This window comes from Clinocottus analis, unplaced genomic scaffold (assembly GCF_023055335.1).
Source record: "Clinocottus analis isolate CAN_PGR_092001 unplaced genomic scaffold, fCliAna1.0.p SCAF_4, whole genome shotgun sequence".
Lineage (NCBI taxonomy): Eukaryota > Metazoa > Chordata > Actinopteri > Perciformes > Cottidae > Clinocottus > Clinocottus analis.
Genome location: NW_027176153.1, coordinates 17144749 through 17163047, shown reverse-complemented (window position 1 = coordinate 17163047; position 18299 = coordinate 17144749). Strand labels below are relative to the sequence as shown.

The 18299-nt window shown below is 40.5% G+C and overlaps 2 protein-coding genes across 2 annotated transcripts in view; both read right to left on the bottom strand.

The window, feature by feature from the left end:
- Positions 1-492, bottom strand: part of hoxc10a (homeobox C10a) — a 3065-nt gene extending 2573 nt beyond the window's left edge. The window contains exon 1 of the mRNA XM_068597507.1: positions 1-492. This exon is cut by the window's left edge and continues 178 nt beyond it. Coding sequence (XP_068453608.1) covers positions 1-492 — 492 coding nt within the window.
- A 7164-nt stretch (positions 493-7656) lies between these two features.
- hoxc11a (homeobox C11a) lies at positions 7657-10911 on the bottom strand. Its single transcript, XM_068597506.1, is given in 3 exon segments — positions 7657-8658; positions 10039-10780; positions 10783-10911. Coding segments are annotated over 3 exon segments (1104 nt in total). The 3' UTR covers positions 7657-8425.
- Positions 10912-18299: the final 7388 nt, after the last annotated feature.

The following is an 18299-nucleotide window of genomic DNA, read 5'->3' as shown; positions in this document are numbered from 1 at the left end:
CCTCTCTCCGTCGTACACCTGGAAACACCCGCTGGACGAGGCGGACAGCTCCGGCCGGCAGCTATTGTCCCCGAGCCGGATGTAAGTGGCCGACTCTGTTGTCTGCTTCCCCTTATTGCTGTCATCCTGATAGAGGCAACAAAACGCCTCCTCTTTGACGTTGCCCGCTGGAAACAAGCAGGGTTGTAAACACTGGGCAACAGGTTGTTCGTCCCTGCTGGTTTTGGAGCCCGGGGTCCATGTGGCCGACAGGTAGGGCGCATCCTGGAAGCCGCTGAGCGGGACACCGCCCGGAGGAAGCTCGTCTCTTTTGGAGAGTGGAACTGGTCCTACCTTTCCAATGTTTCTCATCACAGAGTATCCGTACTCTGCAGCTGTGTGGATGTACATCCCGGGGTTGCTGGAATAACCCTCACCCCTAAAGGAAGATGATCCTCCCATTAAAGAGTCCACCAGGAATTTACCGGGCGCTATATTATTCGGACATGCCATTTCTGCATTTGGCGACAAGAGTAATCGATTGGTTGAGTTGCACTGCTCTGAACTACGGGATTTCTCCAGGACAATCGGGACAGTAGGATGCTGACATCTTTTGGAGGGGGCGCAAAAATATCAGTAACATAATTATGGATGCCGGGAGACATGTCATGTGATTTTCAGACCAATAGCGGCGTGGAAGTGGACTTGATGCTCCAGACTAACGTGACGTCAGCGCGGTCAAGTTGGGGAAGCTGGAGGGTTTTTGGTGGAGCAGGAGCGCCACCTAGCGGCCAAAGGCTGGTTAGGACAGCAGGCCCGCACCAGGGGAACAAAGGGCGGCGGCTGCAGCAGCGTTTTTTAAAGCGCTTATACGTGGCTTTTGAGTATTTCAATGCGGTTTCAGTTCAGAACTACAGATGTTTGAAGGAAAAAATAATGAAGTTTATGATTTCCTTTTCGTCCTGGCGCCAGCGCTGTGGAGCAGTGGCGGTGAGAAAGAGTGCATTTTATTTTTGTTATTTTTGTTTGTTTTCGTCGATTTGATTTCTTGTTACCACCGATTTAGTAAGGTAAGCTGGTGTGTTGTCCATCAGGGAATCTGCAGAGAGATGCAAACTTTTTACACAATTGTAAATAATAATTTTTAAAAAATCGTCATTTGCAGACGAGGTTTTACCCTTTGACGTTGTGAAATAGCACAGAAATAAAAGCATTCGCTCGTGCATTGGACCTGGTAAACTTAAGACTGTGTAATGTCTTCGGAAATGCAAAAACACATTTTATACATTAATTACAAAAAATGTAATTACATTAATTACGCACCAAGTCTATCGTTTTAAATCTGAGATTTACATTTGCATTTTTAGAAATGATTTTAACACTCCAGCCGAATTGTACCACAATTATTGTAAAAGCCAAGATATTAGATCTTATTAGACCAATTAGCCTCTTAACCTGGGCTCACCCATAAAGCTGCGCTAGACTGTTAAACTAGTTCCTGACTAGTTGAAATTAGCAACATAAATATTAACTTGACGAAGGAATGTGTCGCTATTGGAAGGCCTATTCGGATATGTATTATATTATATGTATTATATTAAATGTATTATATTGTGCTGCAATTGGAAAACCAACGTCAAGCGTAATGTTTCTCTCATCCCTCCGTCACAAAACATCTTACAGCCTAATAAATAATTCATTGCATACCTGAGCTATTGTTACACTCCATCCCGTTTTCAGGAAGTTTCTTGTTGCTTCACAGGTGCTTTCGACATGATATCTAAAATGGTATCTTACTGTTTCTTTTGAGTTAATGTTTTAATGATCAGCCTGTGGGCCAGAAGAATTAAGTGTGACTATCTCTTATGAAAAACAAATTGAATTAGTCTCAATTTCCCTCTCCTTCAAATGATTTGTTAAAATGTGTCTTGGTCAGATGAAAGCGTAATATACACACACACACACACACACACACACACACACACACACACACACACACACACACACACACACATATACATATATATATATATATATATATATATATATATATATATATATATATATATATATATATATATATATATATATATAAAGGCAGTAGCAACAACATCTACTGCAGCCCAAACCAGCAATGATATAAGATATAAGATATAAGAAACATAAATATAATTGAGTAGGTGTGCTCGCCGTACGACATTGAAAAAATCTAAAATATAACACAAGAGAACATTGACGTCAATGTGTTGTCTCATACCAACTGGATAGAGACTAAATGTTCCATATGTTATCTGCAGGCAGTGTAATTATGGGTTTCTTTGTGTGTGAATTAGTTTCTTATCAACTTTAGCCCACATGTTTAATCTCACCACGGAATCAAGTGAAAACGCCCTGTTTGTTGTCTTCGCTCCGTGCGGCGTCTTGTTTTGTGCAGGCCTGCGTTAGTTTTCTCTGCTTCAGTAGTGCGCATTAAGACATCCAATCCGTGCCTAACAAACCCACAGATGGCATACCTACTGCAAACCCGTATGGGTCCCTATTCGCATTACAGGTTGAAAACACCGTTTTTTATATTTAAAAAAAACGGGAAACTTGTAGAACTTATTATGTATTTTGTCCAGTTGTGTGATTTATATAATTGCTCATTTCCAAAAATGGACACACAATGTCCAGCTAGCTGCAGTAATGCAAAATGCTACAGACCACCATGTGCTAAAGGTTTTAGAGCTGTTCCAAAATGTCTCGTCAGCATTTTAGATGGGATTACTAACAGATTATATAAAACAAGCCCTGAGCCAGTTTAAAATGCTTTAGTTGAGATGATTCGCCACAGCTCTGCGGGTGTGCTGCGTCCTCTAGTTTGGTTTGTGCCAGCATGCCTGGTCGTCTGTGTTTTCAGTTCAGACTCATTTTCAAAGGCAAGGGCACAAGATAGGCTCCATTAGAAATGTGTGTCTTTGAATATTTATTTTGCATGTGTACAGTGATGTTTCCAGATGAGGCAGGACATGCATTTGCACGTGATACACTGAATGTGAGTAAAAGATGAAATAAATACAAATAACCACTGAACAGCTTCTTTGTCTTCACTATACATTCCCAACATTCCCCCACATTTATGAAATAAAAAAGGACCAATCACAGCTCGAGATGACAGACGTGCCTCTTCTGGTTTTGTGATGTTTATATGAATTTGAGGATACAGGGACGGATAACGTGGTCTTACGAGTGTGGAGAACATCTCATGAAATCCTTATAAATCTCATAACATGAACTATGAATTGTCCGCTTTAAGGTAAAGGGTTTATAGTTCATGATCATTTTACATTTTGAATGACGTTTTTCACCACAAAACAGGGAAATCGTGGAATAAAGGAGTATTAAGAATCTTTCCACAACCCATCTTTATTTAATCTACACACGTTCAGCCTCATGTACACATTAATAACCACACCTAATGTTGCTTACCTCACAAACTCACACCGCTGACACACGCAAAAAAAACTGCTTTATGACACATTCACACCTAGCCTCCAACTCAGACCAGCACAAAAAAAAACATGCACATAAAAACTAATTACAACTTCTCAAGAAGCGAAGCTCTAAACAATTATTCCACCTCAAAAGAGACGCATACAATGTGTGTAAATATGCACTATGACGCCATAGGCACGGGTTGGTGATTAGACACGACTGTCGGTGGTGAATGAGCATTCAGATTGCACATCATGCAACATCTGAAACTGCAACCATCACATGTTGTGCAATATGCACGCTGCGTTGTGCGTGTCCATATGAGACTTTGAAGCAAACAGTTACTGAGAAACTAATTTGTTTTGATGCTCCAGACCCGAGATATTGGCAAATACAGAACGCCCAATACAGTTGAATGGGCTTATTATGCCTACATTTGTATCGCATGAGAACTAAGAACAAAACGGCGATTCAGAAATGAAGAGTTTGGTTTGGTTTCAGTAATGTACTTAATTTGGGAGATGGGCCGTTTTTTTAATCACTTAAAAAAAAAAAAACTAATGTCAGCTAAGGGCATTACGCTTTGAATACAGTTCACGTTCGCCAACGTGTCCACTGGGCTAAACACGAATACAAAACACACACACACACGCACACACACACACACACACGCACACACACACACACGCACGCACGCACATGTATTTGACACGGTCTTTGCACTTGTCTAAACTTTCGCCACTAAATTCTCGTCCAATTGAGCTCAAACCCAGAAGCTGTTCGTATATTGCACACAGGTAAGGGATGCTGGATGCTGCGGGACAGAAGGCACAGTAACCGGTTTCCTTATTGGACTAATCAGGAGCCACTGGGGCGACACAACTAATTTGCTCCTGGCAGCCACTTTGAAATATCTTTCCAGTTGGACGGGAGGAGGTTCTGCTTTGTGTCTTCCTGCATGCTGCTGTCCACTCTGTGCGCAACAGCAAATTTATGGAGCCAGAATCATGTAAGTTCTTAATTAAAACCCAGAGAGGTAACCGCCATCAAAGTACAGCGATAGAACTATTACATTATTGCTCCTGACGACCACTTCAAATACACAGCAGCCTCCATATCTGACTTAAAACTTTCTATAAATAACTGTCACGACAAACTTGGTGGCGACGATAAATTAATAGCACCGTACACATGCACTAATGTAAATTCAAGCGTGTTGAGAGTTATTTGGTTGCAGCAATAGCAGGAGTTCGTTTTACAGCGTCGAACTGTTTTATGACTCCATATAGAAGAGGAAAGGTGCTGAGATGTGAGTGCTACACTGTAATATAACACCATTCAATAGCCTATAACCCCGTGATTATATATGTGGAGAAAGAGGAATACTCCCACATTTACATCATTATTAAAACAAACTGTATATATCTAGTTTCCTTATACCTGCAACACAATATTTGGAAATATATTTGGTCTCGACCTTTGCAGCCTTTTTTAAATATATAATGGGTTTTGGGTTTTTTCAGGTTCTTTTTATGTTCAGGCATATATTTTTCAGAACTGTTAATATTATTGCCAATATTCTTTTCGTGTAAATACATCCATCTGTAATTCCTTATGTCGCTTTACAATCTTAGTTATTTGTGGGCCCATGGGAATTATCTCACAATTTCACTATTCAGTATAATACACTCACACTTCCATGTATATAAACTCTCCCGTGGACTCAGAAGCAAATATTAATTCTTTATAGCCTTGTTTAAAACCCAGTGTTATTGATAATTCCCCGCATCGGATCGAAAAATGAGAATATTTCAAACAATTCCTCAGATTTTATGGAGCTGAATTAATCAATTCCCCTTCCACATTGTTATGGCACCAGTCTATATTCTCTTCCTCCTGGCTTTCCTCATCTACATAAAACACACCGCCATTTTCCTCCACCACAACACCCAGGCCATGGCTGACACATGGCAGGAGCTGCATTCCAGCACAGCAGACTGTACTTCTGCCACACGCATCACAAAGAGGACGCAGCCTATGCGGACTAATAATACTACTCTGATGTCACCGAGGCATCCATCTCAGGAAACGTTTTCAAGATCCCGTTGAGGAAACAAAATAGTGCGGAGGCCGGTAGCCTCCTGGCCCCCGTGTGGTTGATAGACAACATTTGCAGAAGCCTCTGCAGCGCAGCTCGCTCCGTTAGTGACGTTGTGTGTTGGAAAACCTACAAATTACGCACGTCACCGTCCCATGGGCCAAGGTTGGTGGGTGTGGCGAGAGAGGAGCTCCGATAGCCTTGATCTCCGCTCGTGTGTGTCGCCTTTCTTTTGTCAAATATTACACTGGCATATGCAGATTGAGAATGATCTAAATGGCTGTGAAGTAAATACCTGCCAGGTTGATAATACACTCAATAAAAAGTGTGTTTTTCGTTCCCTTTTCTTTGTGGTAAATGACTATAATTCGGACAAAATCCATAATTCCGAAATTAACCAAACAGACAGTCACATGAAATAAACACTGAGGAGTAAATACAGAACCTATAGCACTAAACTGCAGTAAAACTCCTTTTTGATGCACAGCAGTCTGAGCAGGACTCACATTAGTCAGGAATCAGAGGCTGGACTGACTCAAACTCAACACACCCACGCACACACCGCCATGTTTGCACTTTCAGAACCACACACTGCGACAGCCACACACCAACATGTTGTTGTTTTTACGTTAGAGAATCCAAATAGAGGTCTACAGTTTATTCCAACAGGGTTGAAAACGCCTCATGCGTGAACATGTATACATTTAACAAGCACAATAAAGTGTATTTACTGGGCGTGCTAAAGCTGGCAAAGTTACCTGCCGTAGTTTAATGCGAGGGGTCAAAGTTGGTCTCTTTACACATTCCATTTTCTGTTCCCACTCACTCTCATTGGCCCATTCCGCCGCTGCACACATTTCCGGGCTAAAGTGTCTCCTTGATTCCACTTTATTGCACCGGGTTAAAGGTGAGGGCCTTGACATTATTGAAGTTCAAAGACTACATTTAATTATAAATTGTAGTTAATGCACACGTGCAATCATCATGCACATATGTTCTGGAACACACATTCAAAATACACGTACAGGCTTACCGCTCAATACACACAAACACACACACACACACACACACACACACACACACACACACACACACGCGCGCGCGTTGAAAAAAAGTGCCAATTATAATGTCTTTTCCTCTAGCTATCTCTTGCTATAACTCATGTGGCCCATTAGTCAAAAATAATGTATTAATAACTGATGTGTTGAAATAGGCTGAGGTTTGGGGTCAGCTCAGACAAATAGACTATTAAAAAGCTTCGCTGAATGGGAGCAGCAAAACATTATAATGAATATTCCACAAAGTCGTTCACAGGCCTGATCTTAAAAAAAAAAAAAGAAAAAAAAAAGGTAGAAGTAGTGACTAAAATCTCCACAAAAATATCTGGAAAAAAAACTTTCTGAGGTTTTCCAGGGTATTGAGTTTAGAAGAGAGGTGGACATGTCGCCTGTGTGCAGAGGGGGTTGGGGTTTGGGTTGACGTTACACACAGACCGAGTTCATGTCGAAACCTCTTGGCAACTTTGTTTCGCCCCTTTCGGACATCCAGTCTTGCTTGTTTACTATTTACTGCGGAAGTGAACGCCATTCCCCGAACAGACGGTGCAATTAAGAGAAAAAAATAGCTATTTAGTGCCTCTGTCTTTATGACAGTGTCTAGACTACAAGAGTGCGATTCCATTTAGTGGGCACTAAAAGAGGTTATCATTCCACTCTCTTTCTCTACATTTCTAAGATCTGGGCTCTATCTTCGTTTAACACGCTTGCTAAAATTTAAACATGATCTTTTGGAGTGGCGTAACCTTAAAATAGCCGAAAATCTGACAAGTGTAGCCCCGCCGTCACTATTCCTCAGTTTCACAAGCGCTACCAAATCCACCACGTGTGTATCAGCCTGAACTGGCTGTTAACAAGTTAAAAGTGTGCGCGTTTTAACAGGCCAACAGTTCTGGGTTATACACACACACACATATTTATAAGCGGTTGCTAATTCCAGCAAAAGCACTAGACGTTGCAGCTGTCAAGAATATGCATATCAGTTATGGTAATTGTGATAATGGTGGCAGAAAAAGCACAAAGTCGTTGAGTTTTGCCTATATGTTTCTGTTTATTTCATATGTATTATATTAACGATACACAGGCCAACAATCTGTTCATACTCTCTGGAATCCAAAGCACCATCGTGTTTTTTTTTAAGCAAATAATTTAACGAGAGTTGGCGTTAAAGCTGTTGAAGTTGTATGGGCAGTGTACTGAAAGATAGCAGCAGGGGTAGGGTAAAGGAAATTCAACATATTATTTACAGTGACGAATGCACATGGCATAGGCTACTCAGGGGGTATACTTTCACAGATTGGACGTCACAGTTCTTAATGGCGAAAAATATAGCCAAGAGATTTGCCTTGCTTTGTCCATGCTCTGGTCGAGAAATAATTAGATCAAGATATACTATATACATAGACCAGAGGGACGGGAAAGAGCTAAACGTTGTCTGCGCAATAAGGATGATTCAAACGGTCTGTTACATTTGATAGCCTATTTTAACAACAAATATGTCTATATGAACAATATAGAATGAACACAATGGAGAGTTGTGATAAATAGAGAGACATATTCAAGAACAGCATAGGTATAAATGATTATTCTAACCATGTAGGCCTTACTGGGGACCAGCAAGAAATTCACCGCCGCCCGTGGGGCAATAAGAAAATGGCGACATTATCCCATGCAGGCCTATTATTCCTACTGTCCACTTTAACGTTGCACCGTGGGCGACATGGGCTCCTTTAGAAAATGCTTCTGCCCACGATTACAATTCAATGGGATAAGAGTAGGCCTTAATGTCACTGACCAAGCTGGTGACACATGCTCCTGCTCACAAGAGGGGGTTCCCAGAGAAGTACTGCAGGCGATCTCTGCTCAGCTTCTTCTCTTTCATTCTTCTATTCTGAAACCAAATCTTAACCTGGCGGTCGGTGAGGTTTAACATTCGCGAGAGCTGAAGCCTTTTCTCTTTGTTGATGTAAACGTTAAAGAAGAATTCCCGCTCCAGCTCCCGAATCTGAAACTTGGAATATGGGCACCTCTTCTTCCGTGTGCGAGGAGTGGCTGAAGAAAAACAAAATCAAAAATAAAATAAATTCAGTTTCACGGGAAATTGAAACAACGTCACATGTATTGACATTAATAATAATATATATATATATATATTTTTAAAGAGACAACAACAAGGCTAGTGCTGAGGTGACCACGAGACCAGATGCTGATAATTCAGTTTCAGTGACCTTAGTAATGATAACATTTCAATCAACATTCATCAGGCAAAGTGGCCGAGGCTATCAGTTCAACTCTCCATAAAACGTGTTAAATATCTGAATCACATGGAGGAAATAATATCAACTTACTGTCTCTAAGTACGTGTTTATCTGTTATAAAAATACAACAACAAAAGTATCTAACCACATTATGTGCGTCACATTCCTCTGGAGCTAAACTAACAATTTGCACAATCTTTTGGCAGTGACTTGAAATGTATCGCTCAAGTCTGCAGCGGCCTGTGAGACCTCTGTGGCCCTATAACTTCTTATCAAACAGGTGACTGGGGAAATAGATTTTTTTTTATTGTTTTCTGTGAGGAACAGGGGTATCCTCAGTTAGCTTGTATCTGCAGCCTGGCTGAGCTAATGTTATGTGCATGAGGCTAAACACCAGTAGGACATATGTACTGCGATTATATCAATTTAGGCACTTTAATATCAAACATCACTTTACTTAATGCTGGTCATTCAAGTTATCAGTACTGACAGCTTGTATTCAAATCAAATCAATTAGAGAGGTGATGCAAAATGAGATTTAGGATTTAGACTCCCCCTTTTTTCAGAATAGCTACTGAGGAAATAGCATAAATTGCAGACCTATGCATTCTTTTCATAAAGATGGACCAAGCCAAACACTGATTCATTCACTGTCTACTTGTTAATGGAGGAAATGGTTCTAATCTGTCATTAGATGCATAGATACCTATAACCTACACATCGTGATATCTAGATAGATAGGGACGCTTTTAACCGTAAAGTGTGTAATACTCTAAACAGCATGTCTTTTTGCGGGCAAACTCGGTGCTAAAAGAAAATTCACAAGACGCCAAAAGCAATGTTCTGCCCAATTGGTTTTTACTCTCGACAGCCCGACGAGAAAATCCCTTAAAATGCCCAACGCAAGTTCATGATCAAAGTTAACATTTGTCACAATAGCTCTCTCTCTCTTAAACATTTCACAGACTCTCACCATAGAAGCGTCTGTGTATAACATCCCCTTTTTTTCAAAGCGCTTTCCCATCGTAAAAATTCTTCTCGTTGCAAGAAAGAGCTTTGTAGGGTTATAATAAAATCCTTTGAATGCTTATAAAACTCCACATAAAATCTGACCGACAAAACACCGGGCTAGTCCCCTTAACCTTCCCCCATTTTACAGCTTCGGTGTACCTACTCGAGTGGCTGCTCTTGTTGGCGGTGCCGTCCTTGGTGGTTGCGGAGGAAGAAGTGCACGAGCCTGAATTTGTATGTTCCCCCTCATCTTCTGGGTCTTTCTCCGGCTCCGGAGCTCCGGGTACGGAGGCTATGGGCTGCTGCTGCTGCTGCTGCTGCTCCGGGGACTCGCTTTCCAGCTTCCCCCCCTCGCCCTTTTGTAAACAACTGTCTGACTGATTGTCCGTGCTGCTGCAGTATGCAGTCTCGAAAAAGCGGTCGAAACCTTGCGGAAGGACGCTGTTTTTCCCCACGCCGGAGTAAAAACCTGTGGAGGGGTGATTGGATCCAGGATGGGTGTGATGGTGGTGGTGGTGGCTGTACACACTCTCGTTCTTCATAAGCATTTCTGTCATGGTGGATGGTGGAAGACAGTCCCTATGCACCAGATCCTCTCCCGAGTAGCACGATGCATAATTGCTTCTGTGGTGCCATTTACTAGCAGGGTCCAAGCCGTATGAAACTTCCCGTACCGGCTGCACTTGAGACAGATTTGTGGAATAAGGGTAGCTGATTTGCCGGGACGGGGCCTGTGGAAGAAACGAGGAGACGGCAGAAAACTCGGGGACGTAGTAGGTGCAGCTGGGGAGGTAGATGTTGGACGCGCAGCCTGTCCTGTCCCCAAACTCGGATGTCCGGTCTTTGCGCGTCTGGGAGCAGAAGTTGCCCAGATTCACCGAGTTAAACATCTTTCTCTCTCTCTCTCGTACTCCGAACTATAGATAGATGTTTTGGATACGAGCTGCAGCAGAAGGAGAAAATTTGGGAAGGCGAGATGACGCGCAATCCGTCTAAGTCGCCCCGCAGACACGTGATCGAAAGTAGATATTGTCATATATCAATTTGGAAGAGTTGGATGTGTAGGAGTGGTTGGCTTTAGGTAAGATCGAGAAGGTTCAAACGAATAATTTTCAAACACCACAGGCGCACTAAGAAAACCAGGAACAGATTCCTGCTCGCTGGCTTATGACAATTAGAGAGATATGTGCTGTGTGTGTTTATGTTTATGGGCTGCTGGTAGGCTAGCTCCACAGCTACAGCTCCTTAAACCGGCAGTGCACAAACTGCAGAAACATGCATTTTAGAGTGTTATTGTTATTTTTTATATATTTAACAGGCACGATTTGTATTAATACACTTATTAAAATGTTATCATTATGTATTGTTCTTGTTCTAATTAAACGAGAATTACTATACATATTAGAAACGATTGAACATACTGGTTATTTAAAAATGTGAATCCTAGAATGAGGAAATATTATGAATGGCACTGTTACGAACAGTATCAATCTTGATTAGGAAAGAATAGTATACGTTTTCGACGTTGCCCACATGTGGTGTGAAGAGGTTAAAAAGCAACCCAACAAATCTAATCATCGTTTTATATTTACAAGGATCTCCCAGGATATTTTACACTGTAGTGTGCGATTACACAGAACATCTTTTCACAAGGATTGTATCATTTTTGTACCTCCTTTTCTTATTCAATAAAAGTGGCTAAACGAGTCTGCTGGCCACAGGATTATTAAAAGAGGCGTACATGATCGGCTTAAATTGTGCAACATATGAATTCGTCATCCATTATATTCAGGTTTTCCCAAAAGGACAAACGTTGCTACACTAGACTGGTGACGTAGGACTATAACAATGTTATGAAAGGAAGTATAACCAACGGTAAGGCAACGCAGGACACACAGCATGCACGTTGACTGTGCAGCTAAATTAATCGGCCCACTCATTATTCCCTTTGACTTTGGATCAGAGTCCATGGAGGACAACTGCAATTCAAGAGCCAAGTTACTGGAGTTTATGGATCTCTTCCACTGGCAAAATGTGCCCTGCTGACATGAACGCAAACACTTTACTGCCTTCAGTTTGGAGTTGTTATTGATTTAAAGAAAACAGAAAATCACCGCAATGTGTGAAACTTTCACACTGAAAATATTCAAATTGATATTTTGAGATATATGGTCACATTGGATCGGGTTAAATGCTTTTATCGCTATACTTTTGTCTACTTTTCCAAGCAAAGCAACAATTTGTTGTCTTTTAAACGGCTGCTCTCGGCCTCTCAGATTGAGTCTATTGACCCGAGAATATGAAAATATCCGAGCTTTTCCTCTAAAATTAAATAAATCTCAGATGATGCTCCAAGCTGCCGTGATCTTTTTATTTTCGACATTTCTCTGTGGGTGACTGTTAAACAGAAAAAACATGTCCTCCGGTATGTTCTTTTTATTTTTTTAAGTATAAAATGTAATAAACAAGTGGTTTGGACGTAAGATGCTCCTGCCTATTCTTTCCTGCGTCATTGTAAACTTTTAATTATACTGTTAAGGGGCCGTCTTCGACTCTTTATAGACTAACTGATACTATCACAAGGTGAAATTAATATGATGGCCCATTGTTTATGATCATAGGCTACATCCTAAATGATGTAATATAATTTAGAATGATTGTCCAATACTCCAATAACCCGATTGTTCTAATACATTCAGTTACAGGACACCTGCGTTGACAAAACATTTGTTATGGAAAACAAAGTTTGTGTCTTTAGTTTGTGTCTCCAACAGCAAGCAGGGGAAGAACAAGCAGCAGCATCAGACCTCAGAGATGGAAATAAGATTCCTTTGCAGGCGTTTTTGTGGAGAAGGTGGCGGTGGCATTGGCATTAGCGTGTTTACTACCCTTATAGACAAAAGGTGGACTCACATGATGCATCCTGCATCCAAGTACAAAGAAAGCAGACAGCTGTCCAGACACAGCACTTGAATTTGACCACTAAAATCCTCTCTACGTCCACCATAAAACTCCGAATGGCTGTAGTAACGCTAAATCCCTTTGTTCTATAGAAAACCATAAAACTTGAGAATGAGAGGAATTTGGATTTCAGCAACTAGATATTCTGCAACTTTTTAAAACAAAAAAAAACACAAAAAAAACGGTGAGCTGAATTTCCACGCCGAACACCATGATGCATTTTCTGCAACTTTGTTTGTGTCCAATTCAGAAGTGCAGCATTTTGGACCACCAATAAATGTCTCTTTTGTTTAAACTTTTGTGCTGTTGTAAGGATCAACAATTCATTCACGAAAATCAAAATCCAATAGTTTGATTGTGACTCACAGTACCAAACAAAGTATTATATACACACACACGTGCATTTGTGCTCTGGTGTTATCTTTGGCCTATGAACAACCGCAGTTATGGAAATATTTGCACCAACTTCCTGGCCTCTGGACACATGCTTGACACATGCTGCGGTATTATTGCTGTGTAGTTGTATAACAATATTAATTCGCACATCAAAATGCCATTGCCTATTCTAAAAGTATAATAGATATAGCAATTACAAAGATATAACAAGATAAAACGCTTGGATTTGAAGTTTAATTCCGACAAACTGCAAACTGAACTGAATACAAACGCAATACTGATTATCCTCAATACCGGTTCTGCATTATTTAAAATGGAAAGACAAAATATGATCATTATATCAATTGTAGAAAAAACAATGTCCCATAAAAATAAATACACACTACAAACTTTTCCAGTCAGTCCCAAACTATTTTTGTCAAACAATTTCCTCTTCATGATCATTTCATTGATGCGTATTAGCGCCATATAAATAAGTAATGTGAGGGTATGAATAAGTGATGCACGAATACAATTCAAAAGTTAGGGCTGATAATCAGACGACTGGAAAATGCGAAAGATTATAGACTGCACAGTACACAAGAGGAATTAAGGCCATTAATCGGACACCAAATAGTCCTCCTGGCTGCGTTTAAGTCGCAGTGTTTGTCATAATGTGACAACATAGGACCAGTCAACGTCCATCACTTGGCAATATCCGCCTTCCGAGGGTTTAAACACTGGCAATTCTCTCTCTCAGTCAAAAAAAAAAAAGGGTTACCATGTGCTAATATCCTTGGATGGACTCAGCTGCGGATATTATGCTTGCAGTAGAAGCATGAAAGTTTGATTTGCTTGCACCAAATAAGCAGGCCAAGTATGCGGAGTTTGCACGCAAACGTCTCTGACGAATAACTCCTCATATTCTATCTTAATGATTCACATAATAATGAACAATATTGTAAAAGTCCCAACTATAATGTTCTGTTGAGAGAACCAAAGAGAAGGTGTTGTAAAGCGTCGGAATTCTTTGCTTAAATATCACTGTTGGAGCACTAACTTTACGACTGTGTCTGTGGAATTTAAGCTATTGCTACCTAGCACTGTAATTGCAATGGTTAACTAGGGTGTCACCCTTTTGTTAAGAAGGACTCGCTGTCCAAAAACGGCGCTCCTAAATATTGCAGCATTTTGGCTCCGCGTCAATAAATCCTGTGCCATGTGATACAACACGAACCGCACACAAACACAGCACGCACATAGTCGCAGTTCAGCAAGACACTGCTGCACAGCTAGCTGAAGGCAAGGCTAAATGTGGGAAGCTTGTGTAATCATATTACTGTCCCCTCATGGCCTAGATAAGTTTAATTGGATGTAAGTCGGGCAGTTAAACTTGTCTGTATGAGCTGCGAACAGTTTCAAGCAACACTAAAGAGCCTTGTTTTTTTTTTTTTACTGAGGTCTCAGTGAATGCACCTCGCATGGAGCGTTTGTGGTGGCAACAATAGCCTACGAGATAAGGATGTGTGTTGCTGTTACATTTAGAGCAATCTCCAGAGTGTATTTCTCTTCCAACCACTAGGACATAAAGCTTTCACAACAATGTGTTAACTTTTTTATTAGAAGTATTAAATGATTTCACATCTCAAGAAATCGGCCAATAGTGACTGCTGGCTCCAGCTCCTATACGTGTTATTTAGATTATCCTGGAAGTCCTTAAGCAGAGGGACAATAAAACGCAGAATTGTATCCATCTTTGAACAAATTCTAAATAAGGTCAGAAAAAGAAGAAGCTCTTAGAGTCGCGATTAATACTAGTCTACAAAAGTCACCATAAAGAGCATTTATACGCAGAATATACTTGACGCTATATGGCTTGTCACATGGTGACATATGCAAAAAGATATTCTTAGCTTGCTCTGTATTAGATGTCTATGATCCACAGTCAATCTTCGAAAATATCAGCGCCCCACCCTTACAAAAAACAGCAGGGACAATATGCCCAGTGTTTGAAAACAAGTCAAGGTTGACTAACTATCCTAATTAAACGGGGTTTTTTTTTGACAGGTTTCGGAAATTACGCACAAGACGGCACAACATTACGAACCACCAGCGAACCATTACGCAGTGGTTTTAATTGTATTTCTCTACTTACAGGTTGTGTACAAAATACTTACACGATCTGAGTTTGGTCATATTTTAATGTAACTTTTGTGTTTGCAATAATAACACAGAGATGCGTTTCTTCTGTCGTCTGATGTAACTAACGTCAACATAAATGTTACATATGGTTTATTCAGGTCGACAGTCAGTTGAATGTATTTGCCAAACAGTGCAAATGCAACCTGCATGTATTGTAATTGAGTTGAAGCGCGCACTGTTTGGTCCTTTTCGCGACGGGGGGTCGAAATGCATTATTTTTGTCTACACTGTTGCGCGAAGGTGTTTCAGTATGTGGCCCTTAAATAGAGCTCCAGGCTTCACGCGATACACTCAGATATCGGTGAAATGCCTGCTCAAGCACTTAGCATGTTGCCGTCTGAGCAGCAGGTTTTTCAAGCTTTTCTTCAGTCAGACCTTTAACACACAGACACTGCACTGACAAACATATAGATGCAAACAAATGAAACGAACCGATGCGAGGACAAACGTGAACATGTGACATATAATTTTCCATCGTGTATTAAACTGGAAGAGCCTCGAGCAGGCACCGCCGATGGAACAGCTCTGTGCTGCATACTTGACCTTCAGCGTCGGCCTGGAGAGGACAGCCCACATCCAAAATACTAATCATTTAAGAAGAATGTCCAGGGAAAAAGGAAGAAATCAAGATATATATTTAAGACGGGGTGAAAGGCGACTGCAAACGGAGATTTCAATAAAAATTTGTGAGACAATAATGATTCAGGCGCTGACAAACGCCGTGCACATTCACAACTGTTGTCACACGATTTCAGAAATACAAAACGAAGAATGGCAATGATTTCGCAATATGGGCTAAACAAAAACAGTAAAATGAAACCCTACTGATTCGCAATCGCTACCTCAATCAATTTTAAATCAATACCAAGATGTTTCTTTCCATCAGGGACAACTGGTCTAAGAGGATTCCGGTTCTTCCAAGGCGGCAATGAAACATTGACATCCCGTATTAAGGGGGCTGTTTGACGGGCGATGCTATTGAAAAATAAATTCATAAGATAGTACGTTTTAGAACAAAATGGAGCTCATAGAGAACTCATTTCAAATAACGTCAAAATCAATATATGGCCGTTCTGAAAGGAGAGAAAACAACATGGATCTTTCATGTTAAGCATTCTGCCTATTCTCTCTTTCTCTATCACATTAACACACACACACACACACACACACACACACACACACGCACACACACACACACACACACACACACACACACACACACACGCACACTTTAGCAGGAATAACATTGCTTTCTATTTCTCTCGCCAGCTCCGTACCATAAACGGCAGAGGGGTGGCGGGGGACGTAGACCACATGCCACACAAGTTCTCTGCGAAGGGCACTGTGAAGCTCACTGACCTTTGGGACACGGAGACAGGCCGCCATAAACAGATTTAGCCAGTCTCAAAGTCAAAAGTGCGCAAGAGCAGTGAAAGACCGATTGTAAAAGACCTGCAAAGCGAACTGAAATGTCGTCCGGTTTTACAATACAAATATGCTGATGTTCTCCGCAGTGGTTTCTTATGATGTTTGGTTTTAATTCGTCCCATCTTGTGTTACAGGAATTACTAATTACAGGCAGACAAGGCAAACAAGTGAAGACCAATATTCGCTGCAATGCAGTGATCTCGTTTAGCTTCAGTGGAGGGATTGCAGGTAAGGGCGCAGTCCAATGTTCAGTGGTGTGTGCCAGACGTGAAAAGGCTCTTAATATTGTCATAAGCAAAAGCAGTATAAAGAATATACATATTTTAGGAAATAGGATACACAAAAAAGTTTCTTCTGACAGCAGCAGATAAGTCTGGTTTGAAGTTCAAGTTAAAACTAGATCCCATGTTCAGATATCCGTTTGGCACCGTTCAAAGACCAGACTGCCATGTTACACGGTCCAAATAATCCCCCGGTTTTACACAGGAATCACATAAGTAGCCTGTAAAAGCACAAATAACTGTTTGCATCATTTATTCTTGGTAGCAAACACAGGATCAAACTGTGCTCAATGCTGCCTGTGGTTTCGATGCTAACAAAAAACATTTGTATAAACAGATTATGCAAACGTTCACTTCCCTCAGTGAATTGAACTTAACTATACGTCATGAATCCTACTGAATATTCTTTTTTTTCCAGATTGCTTTGAACATTTTAGGCTCCACAAAGGCAAATAACACTAATTCAATAATTGCGCAATAGTTGTTGTAATTGTTAATGTATTAAGAGTAAACGGACAATGTTTCCAAAAGCTTCTTTTTTTGAAATAACTGACCTCGAAGATTTATTTTACAAATAATGGTTGAGGTGCAGCAGGACACTAAGAAGCGTCATGGTGCATTTTGCATTCATTATACCTCTCTAACCCATTTAACAACGCAACACACAAACATCAGGCACTTGGTTATCTCCTTTAATGGTCAACAGCGCGTTTGATTGGCTAAAAACATTGGAGTTGTTATGAATAATGTCCTCTGGATGATCACATTCAATGCATGCAATATCAGTATCCTTTCACAGTCTTTATAATCATATCACAGAAAATACTTGGTGGATTTTCTGTGATCTGTGATTTCCTAACACTTCCTCAAAACTAATACACTGTATATTACTTGTATTCACGGACATATAATTCTTCTTATCTTCTGTTAGTAAATGGTTCATAACAAAACATTATGTTTTTTTCGAATTATAAGATGATAAATAATCCATCGCATATGGTAGTATTTATTCTGATATCCATGTTAAAATTTGAGATGGCCATTCATTTGATATGATTCTTTAAAGGAGCTTTAACCAGAGGCGTAAATGTACACTGAGGAGATTATTTCCCAATATATACAACTAGCGGATGTCATATTTAAATAGTTCTAACAAGTCTCGTTTTACATATTATTG